We start from the raw sequence: 22,196 nt of genomic DNA, 5'->3' as shown, positions 1-22,196 counted from the left end.
ACTGCCTCAGCTGCGCCAGCTGCCACAGCTGCGGCACTAGTTGAAGCCTGGAAGCATTGGAAGCAAATTAATTTTCACACTGATGGACATCTGTTCACTTTCCTTATGAGATTTCTAAGTGTCTACACCGTTTTGATAATACCTCCTGTGGTCCGGTATAAATGCAGTATCTGAAGCACCGTCTCCACGTGTGTTTATTGACAACAGGGTTATAACCTGGACACGTTAGCTCGTCGGTATGGTAACAGGTGACTGTTACTGCGTGCGTCTGCCCCGGCCCCCGAGTCAAACAGCGGCGGTGTTAATGAAGCAGTGTCAGGCTGCTCACCGTCAGTGAAACGCTCGGTGAAATCGCGGATTAACGTTAAATATATCCGGTCGGTCGGTCAGTCCGTTCTTCTTCTTCTTCTTCTTCTTCTGGCCCACCAGGTGAATTAAGTGCTATTGGCGGAGTTACAATGCATAGTAGGCTACCGCCACCTACTGCACCAGAGCCTTTTTCTTCTTTGTCGATGTTTTGCAGTAGTTAACATCCATGATGTAACAAGGCTGCCAATCTACCAGAGTCCACATTTTGTTAACCATTGTATTCATTCATACTTTTAATTGGATAAGAACATCAATCAAATGTAATCGAAAAAAATGTGTGGAAAAAAACCCAAATGAAAATAATAAGATGTCCTCTCTTTAACAATGAGAAAATAGAATACAATAGTAGCTACATATATAATATTCAATACATGCACACAACTTAAAAAGTAACTCCAGGACAACATATAAGACTAGAAGATGAGAAGCACTACATACAACATCAAATATACATTCATATTAAACATGCTGGGTTTTTAAACTACATTTAGCACAATCACTGTTTAAGTGTTTTTAAATCCCTGCAGCTTCCATGACTGTTACACACTTGTGTTTACTGACCTGATACTTAAACCTGAACACCTTATCACACACAGTGCAACTAAACGGTTTCTCACCAGTGTGTGTTCTCATGTGTCTTTTCATTTGCTGATTTATGGAGAATCTTTTGGGACACACTGAGCACAGAAAAGGCTTTTCTCCAGTGTGTGTTTTCATGTGTGTGGTCATGTTACGCTTTCTGGAGAAACTCTTCTTACAAACAGAGCAAGTAAAAGGTTTCTCTCCAGTATGTGTTCTCTTGTGTGTGGTCATGTCAAGTTTTCTGTAGAAACTCTTTTTACAAACAGAGCAAGTAAAAGGTTTCTCTCCAGTATGTATTCTCATGTGTGTGGTCATGTCAAGCTTTCGGGAGAAAATCTTCTTACAAACAGAGCAAGTAAAAGGTTTCTCTCCAGTATGTGTTCTCATGTGTGTGGTCATGGCAAGCTTTCTGGAGAAACTCTTCTTACAAACAGAGCAAGGAAAAGGTTTCTCTCTAGTGTGTGTTCTCATGTGTCTGGTCATGTGTTGCTTTATGGAGAAACTTTTCTTACAAACAGAGCAAGTAAAAGGTTTCTCTCCAGTGTGTGTTCTCATGTGTCTGGTCATGTGTTGCTTTATGGAGAAACTCTTCTTACAAACAGAGCAAGCAAAAGGTTTCTCTCCAGTATGTGTTCTCATGTGTACTGTAAAATTACTCTTCTGCCTAAATGATTTCCCACATTCAGAGCAGTCAAAGTGTTTGTTGTTAGTGTGATGTCTCGTATCACCTTTAGACTCATTTTTACTCTCCAAAGGTTTTTGAATGTGGTCACTGTGATCAGAAGAGTCTGACATCATGTGGTCCATGTCTGACAGTGGAGCAAATATGCTGTCTGGTTCTGACTTGATATCTTCACAATGCTCTCCATCAGCTTCTGTGAGGTGTTGACTTACAAGCTCCGCCCCTCTGTTCTCCTCACTTTGACTGTGATGAAGCTGTAAGGACTGAGCTTTATCTTCATCATGAAGCTGCTCCTCTTTAATGTGGGAGGGGGCCTGTAGCTCCTTCTGTCCCACACTGGTGTGCCACTCCTCTTCATGACTCCCCGCTGACACCCGCTGGACGTCTGCAGAACATAGAACACAAATGAGGTGTTACTGTATTTTACTTTGCAGCTCTTATGCCAACCATCCACATTATGTGAGGTTGGCCTCATAAAATATATGCATACAAACTATAATATCTACATCATTTATAGCTCTTATTACACATCTTACTGGAAGTCTTTTATGGTTGTGGACTTTTATTAACCAACAACAGGACAAAAATCAAATATGGTGATGATTGAATAATAGTTAGTTAGTTAAATGGATATGCAGTCACGGGTGGCAGATGTGGGGTCCTAGTCCTTGTTTGTTTACATGGACGCGTCCTCGCAAGACGCAAAGTTGAATGATAAAATCCGACCTTACCCGAACAAAAACCACGCATGATTTATCAGCGAGAGTCTTGATACTATTTTACTTGACCCAGCCACACACAAATAAATTGTAGCCATCCATGCCTTTTTAAGCTTTCATCTCCTTTGTGGTGTAGAATGACGTCTGGAACTCAAGATAGTTCCACATGTCTGGGAACGCCACCGACGGATAGTCCTTGATATTACTCAACAAATCTTTAGGGATCTATTTCGTTTCATAGCTAGATTTTTTTTTCTCGTAGCTGCTTTTTGCAGGAAGATCGAGGCCAGGGGTGTCCAACTAATTTTAGATGGGGGGGCCACATGGAGAAAAATCTACCCCCAAGTGGGCCGGACTGGTAAAATCGCGGCAAGATAACTTAAAAATAAAGACAACTGCAGATTGTTTTCTTTGTTTAAAAATAGAACAAACACATTCTGAAAATGTACAAATCATAATGTTGTTGTTGTTTTTTTTACACTTACATGTTGCGGTTAAAGGGGAACATTATCACCAGACCTATGTAAGCGTCAATATATACCTTGATGTTGCAGAAAAAAGACCATATATATTTTTTAACCGATTTCCGAACTCTAAATGGGTGAATTTTGGCGAATTGAACACCTTTCTATTATTCGCTCTCGGAAGCAATCCGCCATTTTCTCAAACACACTACAAACACCGAGTCAAATCAGCTCTGTTATTTTCCGTTTTTTCGACTGTTTTCCATACCTTGGAGACATCATGCCTCGTCGGTGTGTTGTCGGAGGGTGTAACAACACGAACAGGGACGGATTCAAGTTGCACCAGTGGCCCAAAGATGCGAAAGTGGCAAGAAATTGGACGTTTGTTCCGCACACTTTACCGACGAAAGCTATGCTACGACAGAGATGGCAAGAATGTGTGGATATCCTGCGACACTCAAAGCAGATGCATTTCCAACGATAAAGTCAAAGAAATCTGCCGCCAGACCCCCATGGAATCTGCCGGAGTGTGTGAGCAATTCAGGGACAAAGGACCTCGGTAGCACGGCAAGCAATGGCGGCAGTTTGTTCCCGCGGACGAGCGAGCTAAACCCCCTGGATGTCTTGGCTCACACCGTCCCTTATGCCACCGAAGATAATCAAGAGAAGAATATCGACCCTAGCTTCCCTGGCCTGCTGACATCAACTCCAAAACTGGACAAATCAGCTTTCAGGAAAAGAGCGCGGATGAGGGTATGTCTACAGAATATATTAATTGATGAAAATTGGGCTGTCTGCACTCTCAAAGTGCATGTTGTTGCCAAATATATTTCATATGCTGTAAACCTAGTTCAAAGTTGTTAGTTTCCTTTAATGCCAAACAAACACATACCAATCGTTGGTTAGAAGGCGATCGCCAAATTCGTCCTCGCTTTCTCCCGTGTCGCTGGCTGTCGTGTCGTTTTCGTCGGTTTCGCTTGCATACGGTTCAAACCGATATGGCTCAATAGCTTCAGTTTCTTCTTCAATTTCGTTTTCGCTACCTGCCTCCACACTACAACCATCCGTTTCAATACATACATAATCTGTTGAATCGCTTAAGCCGCTGAAATCCGAGTCTGAATCCGAGCTAATGTCGCTATAGCTTGCTGTTCTTTCCGCCATGTTTGTTTGTGTTGGCATCACTATGTGATGTCACAGAAAAATGGACGGGTGTATATAACGATGGTTAAAATCAGGCACTTTGAAGCTTTTTTTAGGGATATTCGTGATGGGTAAAATTTTGAAAAAAACTTCGAAAAATAAAATAAGCCACTGGGAACTGATTTTTAATGGTTTTAACCATTCTGAAATTGTGATAATGTTCCCCTTTAATAGTATTCTATCTTTATTTGTCCTTTTTTACACTCTCAGAATCAATGATGTGATAATGTTCATCAGTCAACACATTGGTGTTTATTTTCAATCTATAAAGATAAAATAAGAATAGCAAAATCAAATTACAGGATGTTATTGATGTAGTTTGCTAATTTTGCCCGACTGGTGGGCTAACATTATGTGTTGTTGTTTTTTTTTGTACATATGTAGCATCATCTACATAGACACAAAGAATTGCTATTGCGACATCTAGAGGACACATTTACAACAGCAGTTTCTTTCAGTCAAAAATTTCGACTCATTTTTGTACTTAGCAAACTCATGCCGCGGGCCGGATAAAACCTGTTCGAGGGCCTGATCCGGCACGTGGGCCGTATGTTGGACGCCCCTGATCTAGGCCCTTTGTGTATTCAGAGAGATGCTAGCTGCACAACAGACATCTTGGCTTGGTTGACCACCACGTTTTTCACTTCCCGGAAGAAGTCACGTGACTGAATACAAATATGTCAGGTTCAAACACCGAACTATCTATTAAACGAGACAAGAAGCAAGGAATCAGGCAGAGACAGAGTTCAATTTTGCTCATGTGGAGAGGAGAAACGTTTGGGGCTGCACACTCAGTTAGTCTCCCACCACGCTCTGAGGGGCAGTCCCACGCGCTCCTCTATTTATTCAGGAGTTCCCTAGTCAACATCACTGAGGCTGCTTCTAGGGGGAGGGGACACATATTATGCAAGCAGCCCAAGTATCACAATACGTAATTATTTAGAATGCAAATGTGCTTGAGTTTGAAATTTTGCCCTGGCTCTGCTTTGTCTGCGTGTTGTCGACTTATCTTCGTTTTGATTGATTGATTGATTGAGACTTTTATTAGTAGGTTGCAGGTACATATTCCGTACAATTGACCACTAAATGGTAACACCCGAATAAGTTTTTCAACTTGTTTAAGTCGGGGTGATTCATGATACAGATATATACTATCATTGTTGAGGTACTTGAAGTCCGTCCTTGGCTGTTTTAGCGGGCTGGAAGACAGAAACTGCTGCTGCGAGACAACTTGCAGTGGAAGATAACAAGTTAGGTCAACGCTTCCTGGTTCCTGCTAGGTTGCAACTTGTGCTTGGTTTACTCGGACAGCATGAATAGGAATCCAAGATGGCAACCATGTCTATTCTGTGTTCAGTGTGTTCTTACCTGAGGTCTGAGTTTTTGTGTTTTTTATGTATGAGATTTTAATTCATTTTAGTCTGAATGAGTGGTACTCTGCAAGAGAAACAAATTCTCTGCAGAGTGGGATTTCTGGTGGATAGTTTCTCATCAAATGTCACTGGATTGCCATAGACTTTGGCCTACCTATAATCCACCTGTTCAGGTAGCAGTAGCAGACAGCTAGCACCATTCGATAAAGATATTTACATTCATGGCTCTAATGTCTATCGTACTGACCGACAAAGGATAGGTGGTGGAGTGGCCATACATATTAAGCAGAGGTTTGATGTTAAATTAGTGCTCTCTGAATCAGTAAGTAAAAAACTTGAACTGTTAGCACTTGAAATTGAATTAGCTAGTATCACCCCATTATGCTAGTGGGGTGTTATAGGTCACCATCTGCCCCTCGTAATTCCCTATCTACTCTTGTGAAGCTTCTGTCTCAACTGAAATACAATGAAATAGTGATTTGAACTGGGACTGGCTCACATTTGTGTGTGACTCTTTGAAAGCACAGTGTGAATCTCTAAATTTAACACAATTAATTAACTCACCTACAATACCTAATCCTAAATGCCCTCAAAAAGCTACAATAATTGACTTAATTCTAACAAATATGCCCTTTAAATGTGTTGCATCTGGTGTTTTCCCTAATGATGTGAGTGATCATTGTGTGATTGCAGAAGTGCAAGACACAAGGATTCCTAAAAGCAAGCCTCGTCTTGTTGAAAAACGTAATATGAAATTATTTGAGACGCAAGCTTTTTTACATGACTTGCATCTTTTTAATTGGGATAGAATTGCTCTTTTTGATAATGTTGAACTGTCTTGGAAATATTTTCACGAGAACTTCTTGAGTATAGTGAACAAACATGCCCCTTTTAGAAAATGTAGGGTTAAAGGACGTGACAATCAGTGGTTTACATCGGACCTGTCAGATGTATTGCATGAGCGTAACGCTGCTTGGGCCAGGGCACACAAGTCAGGGTTGTAAGCAGATTGGTTGAATTTTAGACAATTAAGAAATCAATTTACCTCTCATTCGGAAAGTCAAATCAGAATTTTATTTCTCCACCACAACTGAAAACCTCAAACACCCAAAGAAGATTTGGAAAATCATCAAATCTTTGTCCGCCTACTGTAATTCAGTCAATCTCCCACCTAGTATACTTGTTGATGGTGTCAGAGTAAGTGACCGAAGAGAAATGAGTAGTCATTATAATAATCATTTTATTTCCTCTCGTTTTCTCTATAATTCTGACAACTCTACTGAAGTTCTGCTAACTCCGGAAAGAACCGTTGAAAATACCCAGGTTTTTAACTTTACGCCCTTTACCACAACAGAAGTCATGAGGGCCCTAAAACAACTTAAACCTAGAAAGCCAGCTGGCTCAGATAAGTTGGAGCCGCTCTTCTTAAAGTTGGCAGCTGAAATTATAGCTGGACCACTGACTCACATTTTTAACCTTACTCTAATTTTAAATGAAATCCCCTTGGATTGGAAATCTACCCTTGTAATCCCCCTATTAAAAGAAAGTGACCCTAGTAATCTGAATAATTACAGACCGATCTCTAAACGCTCTGTTCTGGCAACAGTGCTTGAATCCCTTATCAGTGAACAGATAAAATACTTTTTGGACACCAACTTTATTCTGTCACCATTTCAGTCAGGTTTTCGCAAAAATCACAGTACTGTCACTGCTGCTATGAAGTTTATAAATGATGTAACTGAAGCTCTTGACAAGAAGCAGTGCTGTCTGTCCCTCTTTATTGACTTTTCAAAGGCCTTTGATACTGTTGATCATGTCATTTGAATCAAACGTTTTTCAGCTATTAGTTTTTCTCAGCAAGCAGTTGGATGGTTTGCAAATGACCTCACAAGTAGAACTCAGGCTGTTCAGATAGAAGGTTTCTCCTCTGAAAAAGGGTGTGCCTCAAGGTTCTGTGTTGGGCCCCTTGTTATTCGCTATTTACATAAATAATCTTGGACAGAATATTCCGAACTCAACTTTCCATTTCTATGCTGATGATACGGTCATATACTGCACAGTACCCACTCCTGCTGAGACCTTTAAAATCTCCAACATGCATTTGACAGAGTACAAGAACAACTTTGCTATCTTCAACTGCTTTTAAATGCAGAGAAAACAAAGTGTATGTTCTTTACCACATCAAAAACTGTAAGATCATCACTGTGTGAGAACATTTTAACAAGAAATGTGCAACAAATTATGTTAGTATCTGCTTTTAAATATTTAGGATTTTTAATTGATGACCACTTGAGTTTTAAGGAGCACATTCAGTATGTTGTAAAAAAAACCTGAAACTTTTACTGGGATTTTATTATAGAAACAAGTCTTGCTTTTCTTTTACTGTGAAACAGAAATTGGTGGAAACAACCTTTTTACCTGTTATTGACTATGGAGATGTGTTAGGGTTAGGGTTAGGGTTAGGGTTAGGGTTAGGGTTAGGGTTGTCCCCACAAGCTGGATAGTGTGTACCACGGGGCACTGAGATTCATCACCAACTGCGCTCCCCTTACTCACCATTGTGTATTATACTCAATGGTTAACTGGACATCTTTATGTGCTCGACGCCTCAATCATTGGGATGTGTTCATCTACAAAACCATTCTGGGTATCACCCCATCTTATCTGTCTTGTATTTTAACAAAGAAACAAGGAAGTCACAATCTTCGTTCAATGAATGTTCTGCAATTTGTCGTCCTCAAAGTAAGAACTGAACTGGGCAAGAAAGCATTTAGGTTTTCAGCACCGAAGGCTTGGAATAACCTACAATCAAATCTTCAACTTCAAACCCTTGTTACATTGAATGAGTTTAAAGCTGAAAGGATTGCAGTCTACCTTGTCTGTATGCACATCTGTCATGTGAGCAAGTTTCCATATGAGTTGGGAAATTGGGTTGGATGTAAATATAAACGGAATACAATGATTTGCAAATCATTTTCAACCCATATTCAGTTGAATATGCTACAAAGACAACATATTTGATGTTCAAACTGATAAACTTTTTTGTTTTTGCAAATAATCATTAACTTTAGAATTTGATGCCAGCAACACGTGACAAAGAAGTTGGGAAGGGTGGCAATAAATACTGGTAAAGTTGAGGAATGCTCATCAAACACTTATTTGGAACATCCCACAGGTGAACAGGCAAATTCAGAATAGGTGGGTGCCATGATTGGGTATAAAAGTAGATTCCATGAAATGCTCAGTCATTCACAAACAAGGATGGGGCGAGGGTCACCACTTTGTCAACAAATGCGTGAGAAAATTGTTGAACAGTTTAAGAAAAACCTTTCTCAACCAGCTATTGCAAGGAATTTAGGGATTTCACCATCTACGGTCCGTAATATCATCAAAGGGTTCAGAGAATCTGGAGAAATCACTGCACGTAAGCAGCTAAGCCCGTGACCTTCGATCCCTCAGGCTGTACTGCATCAACAAGCGACATCAGTGTGTAAAGGATATCACCACATGGGCTCAGGAACACTTCAGAAACCCACTGCCAGTAACTACAGTTGGTCGCTACATCTGTAAGTGCAAGTTAAAACTCTCCTATGCAAGGCGAAAACCGTTTATCAACAACACCCAGAAACGCCGTCGGCTTCGCTGGGCCTGAGCTCATCTAAGATGGACTGATACAAAGTGGAAAAGTGTTCTGTGGTCTGACGAGTCCACATTTCAAATTGTTTTTGGAAACTGTGGACGTCGTGTCCTCCGGACCAAAGAGGAAAAGAACCATCCGGATTGTTATAGGCGCAAAGTTGAAAAGCCAGCATCTGTGATGGTATGGGGGTGTATTAGTGCCCAAGACATGGGTAACTTACACATCTGTGAAGGCGCCATTAATGCTGAAAGGTACATACAGCTTTTGGAGCAACATATGTTGCCATCCAAGCAACGTTACCATGGACGCCCCTGCTTATTTCAGCAAGACAATGCCAAGCCACGTGTTACATCAACGTGGCTTCATAGTAAAAGAGTGTGGGTACTAGACTGGCCTGCCTGTAGTCCAAACCTGTCTCCCATTGAAAATGTGTGGCGCATTATGAAGCCTAAAATACCACAACGGAGACCCCCGGACTGTTGAACAACTTAAGCTGTACATCAAGCAAGAATGGGAAAGAATTCCACCTGAAAAGCTTAAAAAATGTGTCTCCTCAGTTCCCAAACGTTTACTGAGTGTTGTTAAAAGGAAAGGCCATGTAACACAGTGGTGAACATGCCCTTTCCCAACTACTTTGGCACGTGTTGCAGCCATGAAATTCTAAGTTAATTATTATTTGCAAAAAAAAAAATTAAGTTTATCAGTTTGAACATCAAATATGTTGTATTTGTAGTGCATTCAACTGAATATAGGTTGAAAAGGATTTGCAAATCATTGTATTCCGTTTATATTTACATCTAACACAATTTCCCAACTCGTATGGAAACAAGGTTTGTAAATGTGATGTTTAATGTGTTGTTTAGTGTTTACTGTTTTTAATGTAACTTTGCTGCTGCCCTCTTGGCCAGGTCTCCCTTGGAAAAAAGATATTTGATCTCAATGGGATTTTACCTATAAATAAAAAAATCACTGAATATTACACACTGCAGACTTCCTGAGAGCCAACAAACATAATAAAACATCACTTACTGTACATGGTCTGCTGTCACTATGACGCAGACTGATAGAATCTTGTTATATTCCTGTTTAGATGCCGAATGACTCAAACGTCGCATGGAAAAGGGGGGTGACGTCAAGCGTCTTTTTGTGTCGTACGCCCAGGTGAGAGGCACGATTCATGATCTGGAATAATTTTTCACCAGCATCGAGGCAAAGAAGGAGCTCACCAGCCGGTGGTGTCAACTTGGGAACACAAGCTTTAAATAGTTTGTCTGCATTAGCACTTATAATAACAATATCACTAATACTTGGTTGATATTCAAGCCACAAAATGCAAATGGAGTATTGTTGGCGCTTTTTGGATGGTTATAGAGGACCTCCCATTGGCTCCATTGCAAGTGGACTTTTATTTACATTTATGAGTTAGAATGTGATTAAAACCAAAAAAATCCATCGTCATGTCTTTTATAATGATTGTGAACGATAGAAAAAATTCCCCCAAAAAGTGCAGTTCCCCTCTAAATTCAAATGATTAGATTTAAGACTTTAAGTCTATGAGCATGAAGTGATGAAGCCTACTTGGATGAGAGGACAAACGTCTTCTAAGACAAAGTGAACAGTCCAGTTGTGATGGATTGAATGCCCTGAGAATAAAATGATATGTGCTTACTTGGACTGTGATGAAGCTGTGAGGACTCAGGTGGTTTGTCTTCATGCTCTTCAGTCTTCACAGAGACAACAGTCAGTGGAAACTTGCTGAGATCAGCCTCCTCCTGCCCTAGAAGACACTCTTCCTCCTGTGTGATCCACACTTCCTCCTCTTCCTCTTTAATGTGGGGAGGCTGTGGATCCTCCTCTTCCTCTTTAAGGTGGGGGGCCTGCTGGATGTCTGTTGGGTAAATAAGTAAATAAGATAAAGAGAGAATAGAAATAGTTTTGGACTGACACTGTTAACACAATGACATTATTTGTGTTCTTGTGTGTGTTGTGTTAAAAGTGTGTAGCAAAACAACCAATAAAAACACGGGAACTACTTCCTTTTGTCCCAGTCACTAAAATTAATTCAAAAGTGGTACAAAAACAGACTTGGAAATTTGATGAGGAGCAATTTGAACAGTTTTTTTATAAGTACGAGGCAACATTGATTGATGCATTCTTAACTTTACACTCACTGATATAAAGTGTGTAAATATTGTATTATGTATACGGTCTATGACACCTAAACTTTATCTCTAAACTTAACCATAATCTTTTAATCAATCAATCAATCAATCAATGTTTATTTATATAGCCCTAAATCACAAGTGTCTCAAAGGGCTGCACAAGCCACAACAACATCCTCGGTACAGAGCCCACATAAGGGCAAGGAAAAACTCACCCCAGTGGGACGTCGATGTGAATGACTATGAGAAACCTTGGAGAGGACCGCATATGTGGGTAACCCCCCCCCCCCCCCCCCTCTAGGGAGACCGAATGCAATGGATGTCAAGTGGGTCTAACATAATATTGTGAGAGTACAGTCCATAGTGGATCCAGCATAACAGTAAGAGTCCAGTCCGCAGTGGGGTCAGCAGGAAACCATCCCGAGCGGAGACGGGTCGGCAGCGCAGAGATGTTCCCAACCGATACACAGGCGAGTGGTCCACCCCGGGTCCCGACCCCGGACAGCCAGCACCCCATCCATGGCCACCGGATCTGTGTGTCTCCCCTTCCACAAGGGATAGGGGGGAGCAGAGGAGAAAAGAAAAGAAACGGCAGATCAACTGGTCTAAAAAAAGGGGGCTATTCAAAGGCTAGAGTATACAAATGAGTTTTGAGATGGGACTTAAATGTTTCTACTGAGGTAGCATCTCTAACTGTTACCGGGAGGGCATTCCATAGTACTGGAGCCCGAATAGAAAACGCTCTACAGCCCGCAGACTTTTTTTGGGCTCTGGGAATCACTAATAAGCCGGAGTTCTTTGAACGCAGATTTCTTGCCGGGACATATGGTACAATGCAATCGGCAAGATAGGACGGAGCTAGACCGTGTAGTATTTTATACGTAAGTAGTAAAACCTTAAAGTTGCATCTTAAGTGCACAGGAAGCCAGTGCAGGTGAGCCAGTATAGGCGTAATATGATCAAACTTTCTTGTTCTTGTCAAAAGTCTAGCAGCCGCATTTTGTACCAACTGTAATCTTTTAATGCTAGACATAGGGAGACCCGAAAATAATACGTTACAGTAATCGAGACGAGACGTAACGAACGCATGAATAATGATCTCAGCGTCGCTAGTGGACAAAATGGAACGAATTTTAGCGATATTACGGAGATGAAAGAAGGCCGTTTTAGTAACACTCTTAATGTGTGACTCGAAGGAGAGAGTTGGGTCGAAGATAATACCCAGATTCTTTACTGAGTCGCTTTGTGTAATTGTTTGGTTGTCAAATGTTCAGGTGGTATTATCAAATAAATGTCGGTGTTTAGCAGGACCGATAATCAGCATTTCCGTTTTCTTAGTGTTGAGTTGCAAGAAGTTAGCGGACATCCATTGTTTAATTTCATTAAGACACGCCTCCAGCTGACTACAATCCGGCGTGTTGGTCAGCTTTAGGGGCATGTAGAGTTGGGTGTCATCAGCATAACAATGAAAGCTAACACCGTATTTGCGTATGATGTCGCCTAGCGGCAACATGTAAATACTAAAGAGTGCAGGGCCAAGAACCGAACCCTGGGGGACTCCGCACGTTACCTTAACATAGTCCGAGGTCACATTGTTATGGGAGACGCACTGCATCCTGTCAGTAAGATAAGAGTTAAACCACGACAAGGCTAAGTCTGACATACCAATACGTGTTTTGATACGCTCCAACAAAATGTTATGATCGACGGTATCGAAAGCAGCGCTAAGATCAAGAAGTAGCAACATAGATGACGCATCAGAATCCATCGTTAGCAGTAGATCATTAGTCATTTTTGCGAGGGCTGTCTCCGTAGAGTGATTTGCCCTGAAACCGGATTGAAAAGGTTCACAGAGATTGTTAGACACTAAGTGTTCATTTAGCTGCTGTGCGACAATTTTTTCGAGGATTTTCGAGATAAACGGAAGGTGGGACACCGGCCGGTAGTTTACCATGAGGTCAGGATCGAGGTTAGGTCTTTTGAGCAAAGGATGAATAACCGCTTTTTTGAATGCTAGTGGAACAGTGCCAGAGGAAAGTGATACGTTTATAATATTTAGCACTGATGGACCTAATAATACAAAAAGCTCCTTAATAAGTTCCCCAGGAAATGCGTCAAGTAAACATGTTGTTTGCTTTGTCCCCTTAACACATCTTAACAATTCCTCTAATGTTATTTCATCAAAGAGAGAGAAACTATTTTGGAGGGCGGTATCCTTCGTAGATACAGTCGTATCTGTGTTAATAGAACCCAGTTGTAGCTGCGATGCATGGTCTTTAATCTCCTTTCTAATGAGTTCAATTTTCTTATTAAAGAAATTCATAAAATCATCTGCTGAGTGGGTGGAGCTACTGGGAGGAGTCTCTTGTTGGGTTAGCGATGCTACTGTACTAAACAAAAATTTCGGATCATTTTTGTTGAGGTGGATGAGATTTGAGTAATATTTAGCTTTAGCTAAGGTAAGCATGTGTTTATAAGTTATTAAACTATCACTCCATGCTTGATGGAAAACCTCAAGTTTAGTAGCACGCCATTTGCGTTCCAGCTTTCTACATGATAATTTATGGGCTCTAGTTTCTTCTGTAAACCATGGGGTGCGCCTTTTAGGGGCTCTTTTAAGCTTTAGCGGTGCTATACTATCAATGGTGTCGCGCAGGGCGTCGTTAAAGTTGTTAGTGAGGTTATCAATAGAGCCGACATAATTTGGGAATGGTGCCATTACCGAAGGCAGTAGGCCAGCAAGAGTCATCGTTGTGGCAGCATTAATGTTGCGGCTGCTATAGTAGTTATTATTATTAGTTTGTTGACAATGAGTCAGAACTTCGAATTTTATAAGGTAATGATCGGACATTACTTTAGTATACGGGAGTATCGTAACTTTGGAGGTGGTGACACCCCTGACCAGCACTAGATCTAGCGTATTTCCGTTGCGATGCGTAGGTTCATTTATTATTTGTGTAAGACCGCAGCTATCAATTATAGTCTGGAGCGCCATGCACTGAGGGTCCGATGGGGTATTCATATGGATATTAAAGTCCCCCATTATTAAAGTTAAGTTAAAAAGTTAAAGTACCAATGATTGTCACACACACACTAGGTGTGGCGAAATTATTCTCTGCATTTGACCCATCACCCTTGATCACCCCCTGGGAGGTGAGGGGAGCAGTGGGCAGCAGCGGTGGCTGCGCCCGGGAATCATTTTGGTGATTTAACCCCCAATTCCAACCCTTGATGCTGAGTGTATAATGTGTAATAGTATAGTATAGTGTGTAATAATTATGATTATATTGTCGGCGTGCGTCACTAAATCAGCAACGAACTCTGAAAATTCACTGATGAAGTCCGAATTGGGTCCTGGGGGGCGGTAGATAACAGCCAGGTGGAGAGGCAGCGGTGTGACAAACCTCATAGTAAGCATCTCAAACGAGTTATATTTATTATTTAGGTTCGGGGTAAGATTAAAGTTTTTATTGTGGATGAGTGCAACTCCCCCACCCCTTTTAATGGGACGGGCAATATGCGCTCCCGCATAGCCAGGAGGAGACGCCTCACCCAGCGCAAAGAAATCGTCTGGTTTGAGCCAGGTCTCGGCGAGACCAATAACGTCAAGATTATTGTCTCTAATGACCTCATTAACTAATAACGTTTTGGAAGATAATGATCTTATGTTTAAGAAGCCCATATTATAGGTAGTGGGCTGTTTTGAGGAGTTTTTGTTGAAATTATCCGTAGTAGCAATATTAATAATGTTGTGTTTATTATGTGTAGTGCAATTTAAATAATTTCGACCATATCTAGGAATTGATATGACGGGAATTTTCCGATTGTTTGCTTGATGTTGTGATAAACCGAACGCATCATAACTTGCCACCTCAGTAGAGTGCATGTCTACTTCTGACACAGAAAAAACATTTTTTGAGTTGTGTATTGTTCTAAAATAGTTGCTATGTGTGCAGGTATTATCCAGCCTGGCGCTGGCTAGTTCTATTTTAACTAACTTCTCACCCGGACTAGCGCTTCTTTGAGGATTAGCCTTTCGCTTTGTTGTTAGCCCTGCTCGGCATCCCCGCTTCTGCTTCCGCTCACACCGCTTACGTGTCTTCCGTTGACGGTCCTCGCTGGTACTTAACTCCGCTGCTTTCGAGGCCGCTGGATGTAGCCAGCGAAGAATCCCCATGCTAGCGAGGAGGTCGAAAGTACCCGCATCTTTCAGCCTATAACGGCCCGATCTATCCACATCCAGAATCGTCTGTCGGTCGTATCTGATCACGAAGTGTCCACGCTGTGAGCCAGCCATGAAATAGACAGAATTGACGGGTATTTTTGCCAAATCGCTCTACACTTCCAAGAGCGTCTGCAAGCCGCTGCCATCAGGGCGCCGCCATCTTGTATATAATAGTAAGTAAGCAAACAAAGGCTCGTATTTTAGTCTGCTGACATATGCAGTAACATATTGTATCATTTATATTCTATTATTTTGTCAAAATTATTAAGGAAAGGTGGTAGAAAATTGATTATTCATCTACTTGTTCATTTACTGTTAATATTTGCTTATTTTGTGTTTTGACATGTTCTATCTACACTTCTGTTAAAATGTAATAATCACTTATTCTTCTATTGTTTGATACTTTACATTAGTTTTGGATGATACCACAAATTTGAGTATCAATCTGATACCAAGTAGTTACAGGAAGAAGTGAAGTGAAGTGAATTATATTTATACAGCGCTTTTCTCTAGTGACTCAAAGTGCTTTTACATAGTGAAACACAATATCTAAGTTACATTTAAACCAGTGTGGGTGGCACTGGGAGCAGGTGGGTAAAGTGTCTTGCCCAAAGATGGCGGAAGAGGGGATCGAGACTGGAACCCTCAAGTTGCTGGCACGGCCACTCTACCAACCGAGCTATACCGCCCCAGGATCATACATTGGTCATATTCAATGTCTTCATGTGTCCAGAGACATATTTCCTGAGTTTATAAACATTAATATACATTTTTTTTTAAACGAAAGAAGCTGTTGTGATGCCAAAAAATATTGATGTAATCATAGAAGTAGTACTTTTTAGAGTCTGTATAGTACCGAATATGATTAATTAGTATCACGGTACTATACCATCGATCCATCCATCCATCTTCTTCCGCTTATCCGAGGTCGGGTCGCGGGGGCAGCAGCTTAAGCAGGGAAGCCCAGACTTCCCTCTCCCCAGCCACTTCGTCCAGCTCCTCCCGGGGGATCCCGAGGCGTTCCCAGGCCAGCCGGGAGAGATAGTCTTCCCAGCGTGTCCTGGGTCTTCCCCGTGGCCTCCTACCGGTCGGACGTGCCCGAAACACCTTCCTAGGGAGGCGTTCGGGTGGCATCCTGACCAGATGCCCGAACCACCTCATCTGGCTCCTCTCGATGTGGAGGAGCAGCGGCTTTACTTTGAGCTCCCCCCGAATGACAGAGCTTCTCACCCTATCTCTAAGGGAGAGCCCCGCCACTCGGCGGAGGAAACTCATTTCGGCCGCTTGTACCCGTGATCTTGTCCTTTCGGTCATGAATAATACCGGTATACCGTACAACCCTAGTTCTTACATAGCAGGATGACCCCGCTGGTGGGCAGAAATACACTTAAGACTCTAACACAAGCTCTCATTTAACCCCACTTTGACTACAGAGTTCATGTTTGGTACCGTGACGCCTTAAAAGCCCTGAAAAACAAACTCCAGACAGCCCAAAACAAAATGATTGAGCTTCTACTCAACCGTCCATCTCGGGCTCACTTTTCCGCCAACCATTTCCTTAACGTGGGGAGGCTCTTGGTATCTGACAGAGTACATCTTCTTGCAGTTGGTCTGGTGTAGAAGATACACCATACCACTAAAATACTCATGTACCTGTCTAGATCCTTCAAAATATATTCACCATTATAACACCAGAGGTAGTTGTACAAGTCACATTCAACCCAGATTTCACTCCAAAAAAATGTTCTAATTTGTGTGCCTGCTATACCACCAACATGTGGAACTCCCTATCAATAGCCATAAAGGAGTGTAAATCCCTTACTTCCTTAAAAGTCACTTTGAAAATACATTTTAGGTTGGTACTGGAAATAGAAAAAGCCTTTTACTTTCAAAAAATTGTATTTTCTAGCAGATTTGTGTACTTTAAATGCTACGTTCTACATAGTACTGTATTCTGTGTGAGTTAAACACATATTTCAAGTGAAACCATGTCAGGCTTTCTTGTAGCAGTGAATGTGTACCGTGATGAAAGTGTACCCTTTCCTATGCAAACTTCTCATAAGTCCTTCAATCAATCAATCACACATTGTTACAAACTGAGAGGAACATCAACCTCAAACTGTCTCGTTTTCATGAAGAATCTAAATGAAAGCATTGCATCATCCCCACAAGACAAAGCATCTTCCTATTGAAGAAAAGTGTTACTAATGAAATATAAAGTTAGTAAAGATGTGAGAGTAAGAAGTCAACAAACCTGTTCTGTGTAACACAACTTGATGTTTCTTGAAAACAGCGTCCAGTAGTTGATGTTGTCGCTCCTTCTCCTCTTTTGTTGGACAAAGTTCCTCCTCGTACTTTGCTATCGTTCTTTCGCACATTTTCCCACAATCACAACACTTTACACTCACATTTGATCTCTACTTAGCGATGTGTTGATAACGTCCGCGTCTCTTTGTTAGCAGCTAACAAGCTAAGCTAACTAGCAAGCTAAGCTAGCTAGCACGAGAAGCTTCTCGCGCACTGAGACGATTTTTTTTCTGAAATAAAGACTCAACGATGGATTTTAAACGACATACAATTTTTACATAATTAAGAACAAATAATAACACTGACTAATCAGCGTCATTTTCGCTTCTTTCTGCGTCAATGTGCTTTTACGACAGTTGGCACGCTTGACGTTACAAGACGGTTCTACTCTCGCCTAAGATTGTTCTGCTCTCGCGAGATGTGTCATGCGCAGAAGACTCAAAGCTTTGGAGTAAATCAGGAGCGTGATCACTTTTTGATTTTCTACATTTATTTTGCATTATTGACTTTGTTAAAACTGTTGTTTGTAATAAAATGATTACTTTTATTATTCTTTTGTAATTGTTTCACTAACTAAAATGATGTACTGTATATATTCTTGTATTATTCACCTATTAAACGATACATTTTGGTCCTGTGTTTTATTCTGATTATAATGAAAAATGAGGTAAAAGGCAAAGTGAAAGTGAAACTAAGCTCCTGCCTCGCCGACACGTCAATTTATCGTGCGGTAGCCAAAAGTCACCAGTAGATGGCAGTACAGTATTGTAATGTCCTACATATAGTACCATTGAAATGTTGCCGGTCATACAAATAAAACGCTAAATCCTTTATTTTTGTCAAAATACCTCTCGTAGTGATACAAATGTGCTCCGATAAAATAAACTTATTTTCTTTTGTTTGGCTTGAAAGAAGATTTGAAAATAAACATGACAAAAAATGAGTTGTCAGGAAGAAAATAAATGTTGGAGATGATCTAAAAGGACCAAATCCTCTGTTTAAAAAAATACGAATAATAATAATCAACTTTATTTATAAGGTGCCTTTCTAGAGACGATACAAACATTACAACATTGAACAATACAAAACAGAAAATGTCAGTTTAGATAAGAAATTAGAAATAGCTCAAATTAAAGTGAATAAGCGTCCTGGAATAAGTGTGTTCTTGATTTGAAACGGCTAAATGAGTCCATATTGTGGAAGTCTTGGGGTTCCACAAATATGGAGGGTCAAGTGGGACAAAAATAAACAAAGAAATACATCTTTAAATAATTACTTAAATGTAATAATTCATTACAAATGGAATTACCTACATAAATGTATTTTATCTTTCAAACTCAGCCATCAAAGTCAGTGGGCGGGTCCTAACATCTGATTGGTTCCACCGACCAGAGAGAATAGCGGTTGATAGTGAGTCCGAAAGTGAGGAAATTGTTACATCTTTGTAGCTGTTTTGGACTTAAGTTTTCTTGTTATCTATATGCGGTACATGAGTTCCTGTCATGTGCCCTTATTTGGTATTTTTCACTTCCTCGTGATGTTCACAGGCTTCCACACCAGCTGCCTGATATGCAACCGGGACACACCTGTACCCGGTTGCCAATCAGACCCCTATTTCAGTCCAGATTGTCAACCAGACAGCGTCGGACCATTACTTCGCGTACGCGTCTTGTTCCCGGTACAAAATGAGTTCCATCTTTTGTGCATTTACTTCTGCACCCGCCTTCTTTTGTTTTCCTCGACTCCTTTTGTGGTTGAGTTTTCTGTTCTTTTCTTTAGTGTTGCCAATCAACTTATCCCCAGGTGCATGTCTTTGGAGGTGGGAGGAAGCCGGAGTACCCGGAGGGAACCCACGCAGTCACGGGGAGAACATGCAAACTCCACACAGAAAGATCCCAAAGCTATTGAGCCATATCGGTTTGAACCATATGAAAGCGAAACCGACGAAAACGACACAACAGCCAGCGACACGGGAGAAAGCGAGGACGAATTCGGCAATCGCCTTCTAACCAACGATTGGTATGTGTTTGTTTGGCATTAAAGGAAACTAACAACTATGAACTAGGTTTACAGCATATGAAATACATTTGGCAACAACATGCACTTTGAGAGTGCAGACAGCCCAATTTTCATCAATTAATATATTCTGTAGACATACCCTCATGTCAGCAGGCCAGGGAAGCTAGGGTCGATATTTCTTTCTCTTGATCATCTTCGGGACGGTGTGAGCCAAAACATCCAGGGGGTTTAGCTCGCTCGTCTGCGGGAACAAACTGCCGCCATTGCTTGCCGTGCTACCGAGGTCCTTTGTCCCTGAATTGCTCACACACTCCGGCAGATTCAATTGGGGTCTGGCGGCAGATTTCTTTGACTTTATCGTTGGAAATGCATCTGCTTTGAGTGTCGCAGGATATCCACACATTCTTGCCATCTCTGTCATAGCATAGCTTTCGTCGGTAAAGTGTGCGGAACAAACGTCCAAATTCTTGCCACTTTGGCATCTTTGGGCCACTGGTGCAACTTGAATCCGTCCCTGTTCGTGTTGTTACACCCTCCGACAACACACCGACGAGGCATGATGTCTCCAAGGTATGGAAAACAGTCGAAAAAACGGAAAATAACAGAGCTGATTTGACTCGATGTTTGAGAAAATGGCGGATTGCTTCCTGATGCGACGTCACATTGTGACGTCATCGCTCCGAGAGCGAATATTAGAAAGGCGTTTAATTCGCCAAAAATCACCCATTTAGAGTTCGGAAATCGGTTAAAAAAATATATGGTCTTTTTTCTGTAACATCAAGGTATATATTGATGCTTACATAGGTCTGGTGATAATGTTCCCCTTTAAATGTGTCTACTTTATTTGCTACATGCTGTGGGTCAGCATAGGTCTTACTTGCACATGTTCCACATCTACCAGCAACTCCCCAAAAAGTATTAAAAAGGATGTCCTTCTAAGACGTCACGTTTTCAATACTTTTAAAGTTCCAAAGACATGAAGATATGACGGGGCGAGGCTATGGATAACCTTAGTTATACATAAGAAGTAAGAAAATAATCTAACATTGGCTACTGTCTTTGACGAGGAACCAGTGGGGTTGCTGCAAGACCAGGATGATGTGCTGGACTAAAGGGGTTCTGGTGAGTATCCGGGTGGGGGAGTTGAAGGATTCATGGAACTTTATTGTCTAGACACATAAAATGGCAGGACAACTAATAACCAAGGTTCCAGATTTACCCCAATGAGAACCAAATGAAAGTATAGGCTAAGGTCACTAAAGCATGGTTTAATACAGCCAAACTTCACTCTCCTGCCAGCTTATTATTATTAGCCTTTATTTAACCAGGTAAAATCCCATTGAGATCAAAGATCTCTTTTCCAAGGGAGACCTGGCCAAGAGGGCAGCAGCAAGGTTACATTAAAAACAGTAAACAAATACATAAAACATCACATTTACAACATTAAAACTTGCTCACATGACACATGTGCATACAGACAAGGTAGACTGCAATCCTTTCACAGAAGCTTTAAACTCATTCAACGTAACTAGGGTTTGAAGTTTAATGTTCGATTGTAGGTTATTCCAAGCCTTCGGTGCTGAAAACCTAAATGCTTTCTTGCCCAGTTCAGTTCTTACTTTGGGGACGACAAATTGCAGAACATTCATTGAACGAAGATTGTGACTTGGCTTGGACCAAGATTTGGATTCAAAAGGACCCCCTACAGGCAATACACCATACACATGGACCCAGTTCAGGGACGTAGTAACAGCGACTGCACAAGCTGTGTTTGGCAAGAAACAGATAATTCACCAAGACTGGTTTGATGAGTACGACATAGCTGTACAGGCGCAACTTGATGCGACCTGTGGATCCGAACATGACAGGTTCAAAGACTGTCAAGCCAAAGTCTGAAGAGTTTTGCTCTATGCAAGACATTTGGTGGGCATCAAAAGCTAAGGAAACCCAGCGCTAGGCAGACTCTATCAACTCCAAAATGCTCTTCAGCCGTCTCAAAGCCATCTTCGGTCCAGCCAAAGGGGGCACTGCACACCCCCTCTCTGTTGATGCATCCACCAAGTTAAAGAGCAAATCTTGTGTCAGTGGGCGTTGGGAAGAACTCTTTAGTCAGTTCCTCATCAGACCACATTCTGTTGACCAAGAGGCATTACAACAGATACCACAAAAGCCAACTCAGGTGTGCTTGTACCTCCATCTTACTGGGGGGAAGTGAGAACTGCCATGGACCAGACACGCTGTGGTAAAGCACCAGTTCAGAATGGCATACCTGTAGAAGTGTACAAAGCCTTAGGACCCACAGCCTTCAAGGCATTTCACGACATCCTGTAAACCATTTGGGACAAAAGAGATATGTAGCCTGACCTTGGAGATGCCACCATTGTCATCCATCCATCCATACTTTTTCTACCGCTTGTCCCTTTTGGGGTTGCTGGAGCCTATCTGAGCTAC

At 41.4% G+C, this 22,196-nt stretch overlaps 1 protein-coding gene across 1 annotated transcript; it reads right to left on the bottom strand.

Annotated features, from left to right (window-relative positions):
• Nucleotides 1-316: 316 nt before the first annotated feature.
• Nucleotides 317-22,136, bottom strand: LOC133575591 (uncharacterized). Its single transcript, XM_061928280.2, has 5 exons — nt 22,110-22,136; nt 21,937-22,014; nt 20,791-20,914; nt 10,702-10,920; nt 317-2,018 (listed from the first exon to the last, which is right to left on the bottom strand). Exons 1-5 carry the CDS (start codon nt 22,134-22,136, stop codon nt 883-885), a joined length of 1,584 nt encoding a protein of 527 aa, XP_061784264.1. The 3' UTR covers nt 317-882.
• Between the last annotated feature and the right edge of the window lie 60 nt (nt 22,137-22,196).

Source organism: Nerophis lumbriciformis, linkage group LG33 (genome assembly GCF_033978685.3).
Source record: "Nerophis lumbriciformis linkage group LG33, RoL_Nlum_v2.1, whole genome shotgun sequence".
NCBI classification, from domain to species: domain Eukaryota; kingdom Metazoa; phylum Chordata; class Actinopteri; order Syngnathiformes; family Syngnathidae; genus Nerophis; species Nerophis lumbriciformis.
This window is presented reverse-complemented; position numbering and strand designations above follow the sequence as displayed.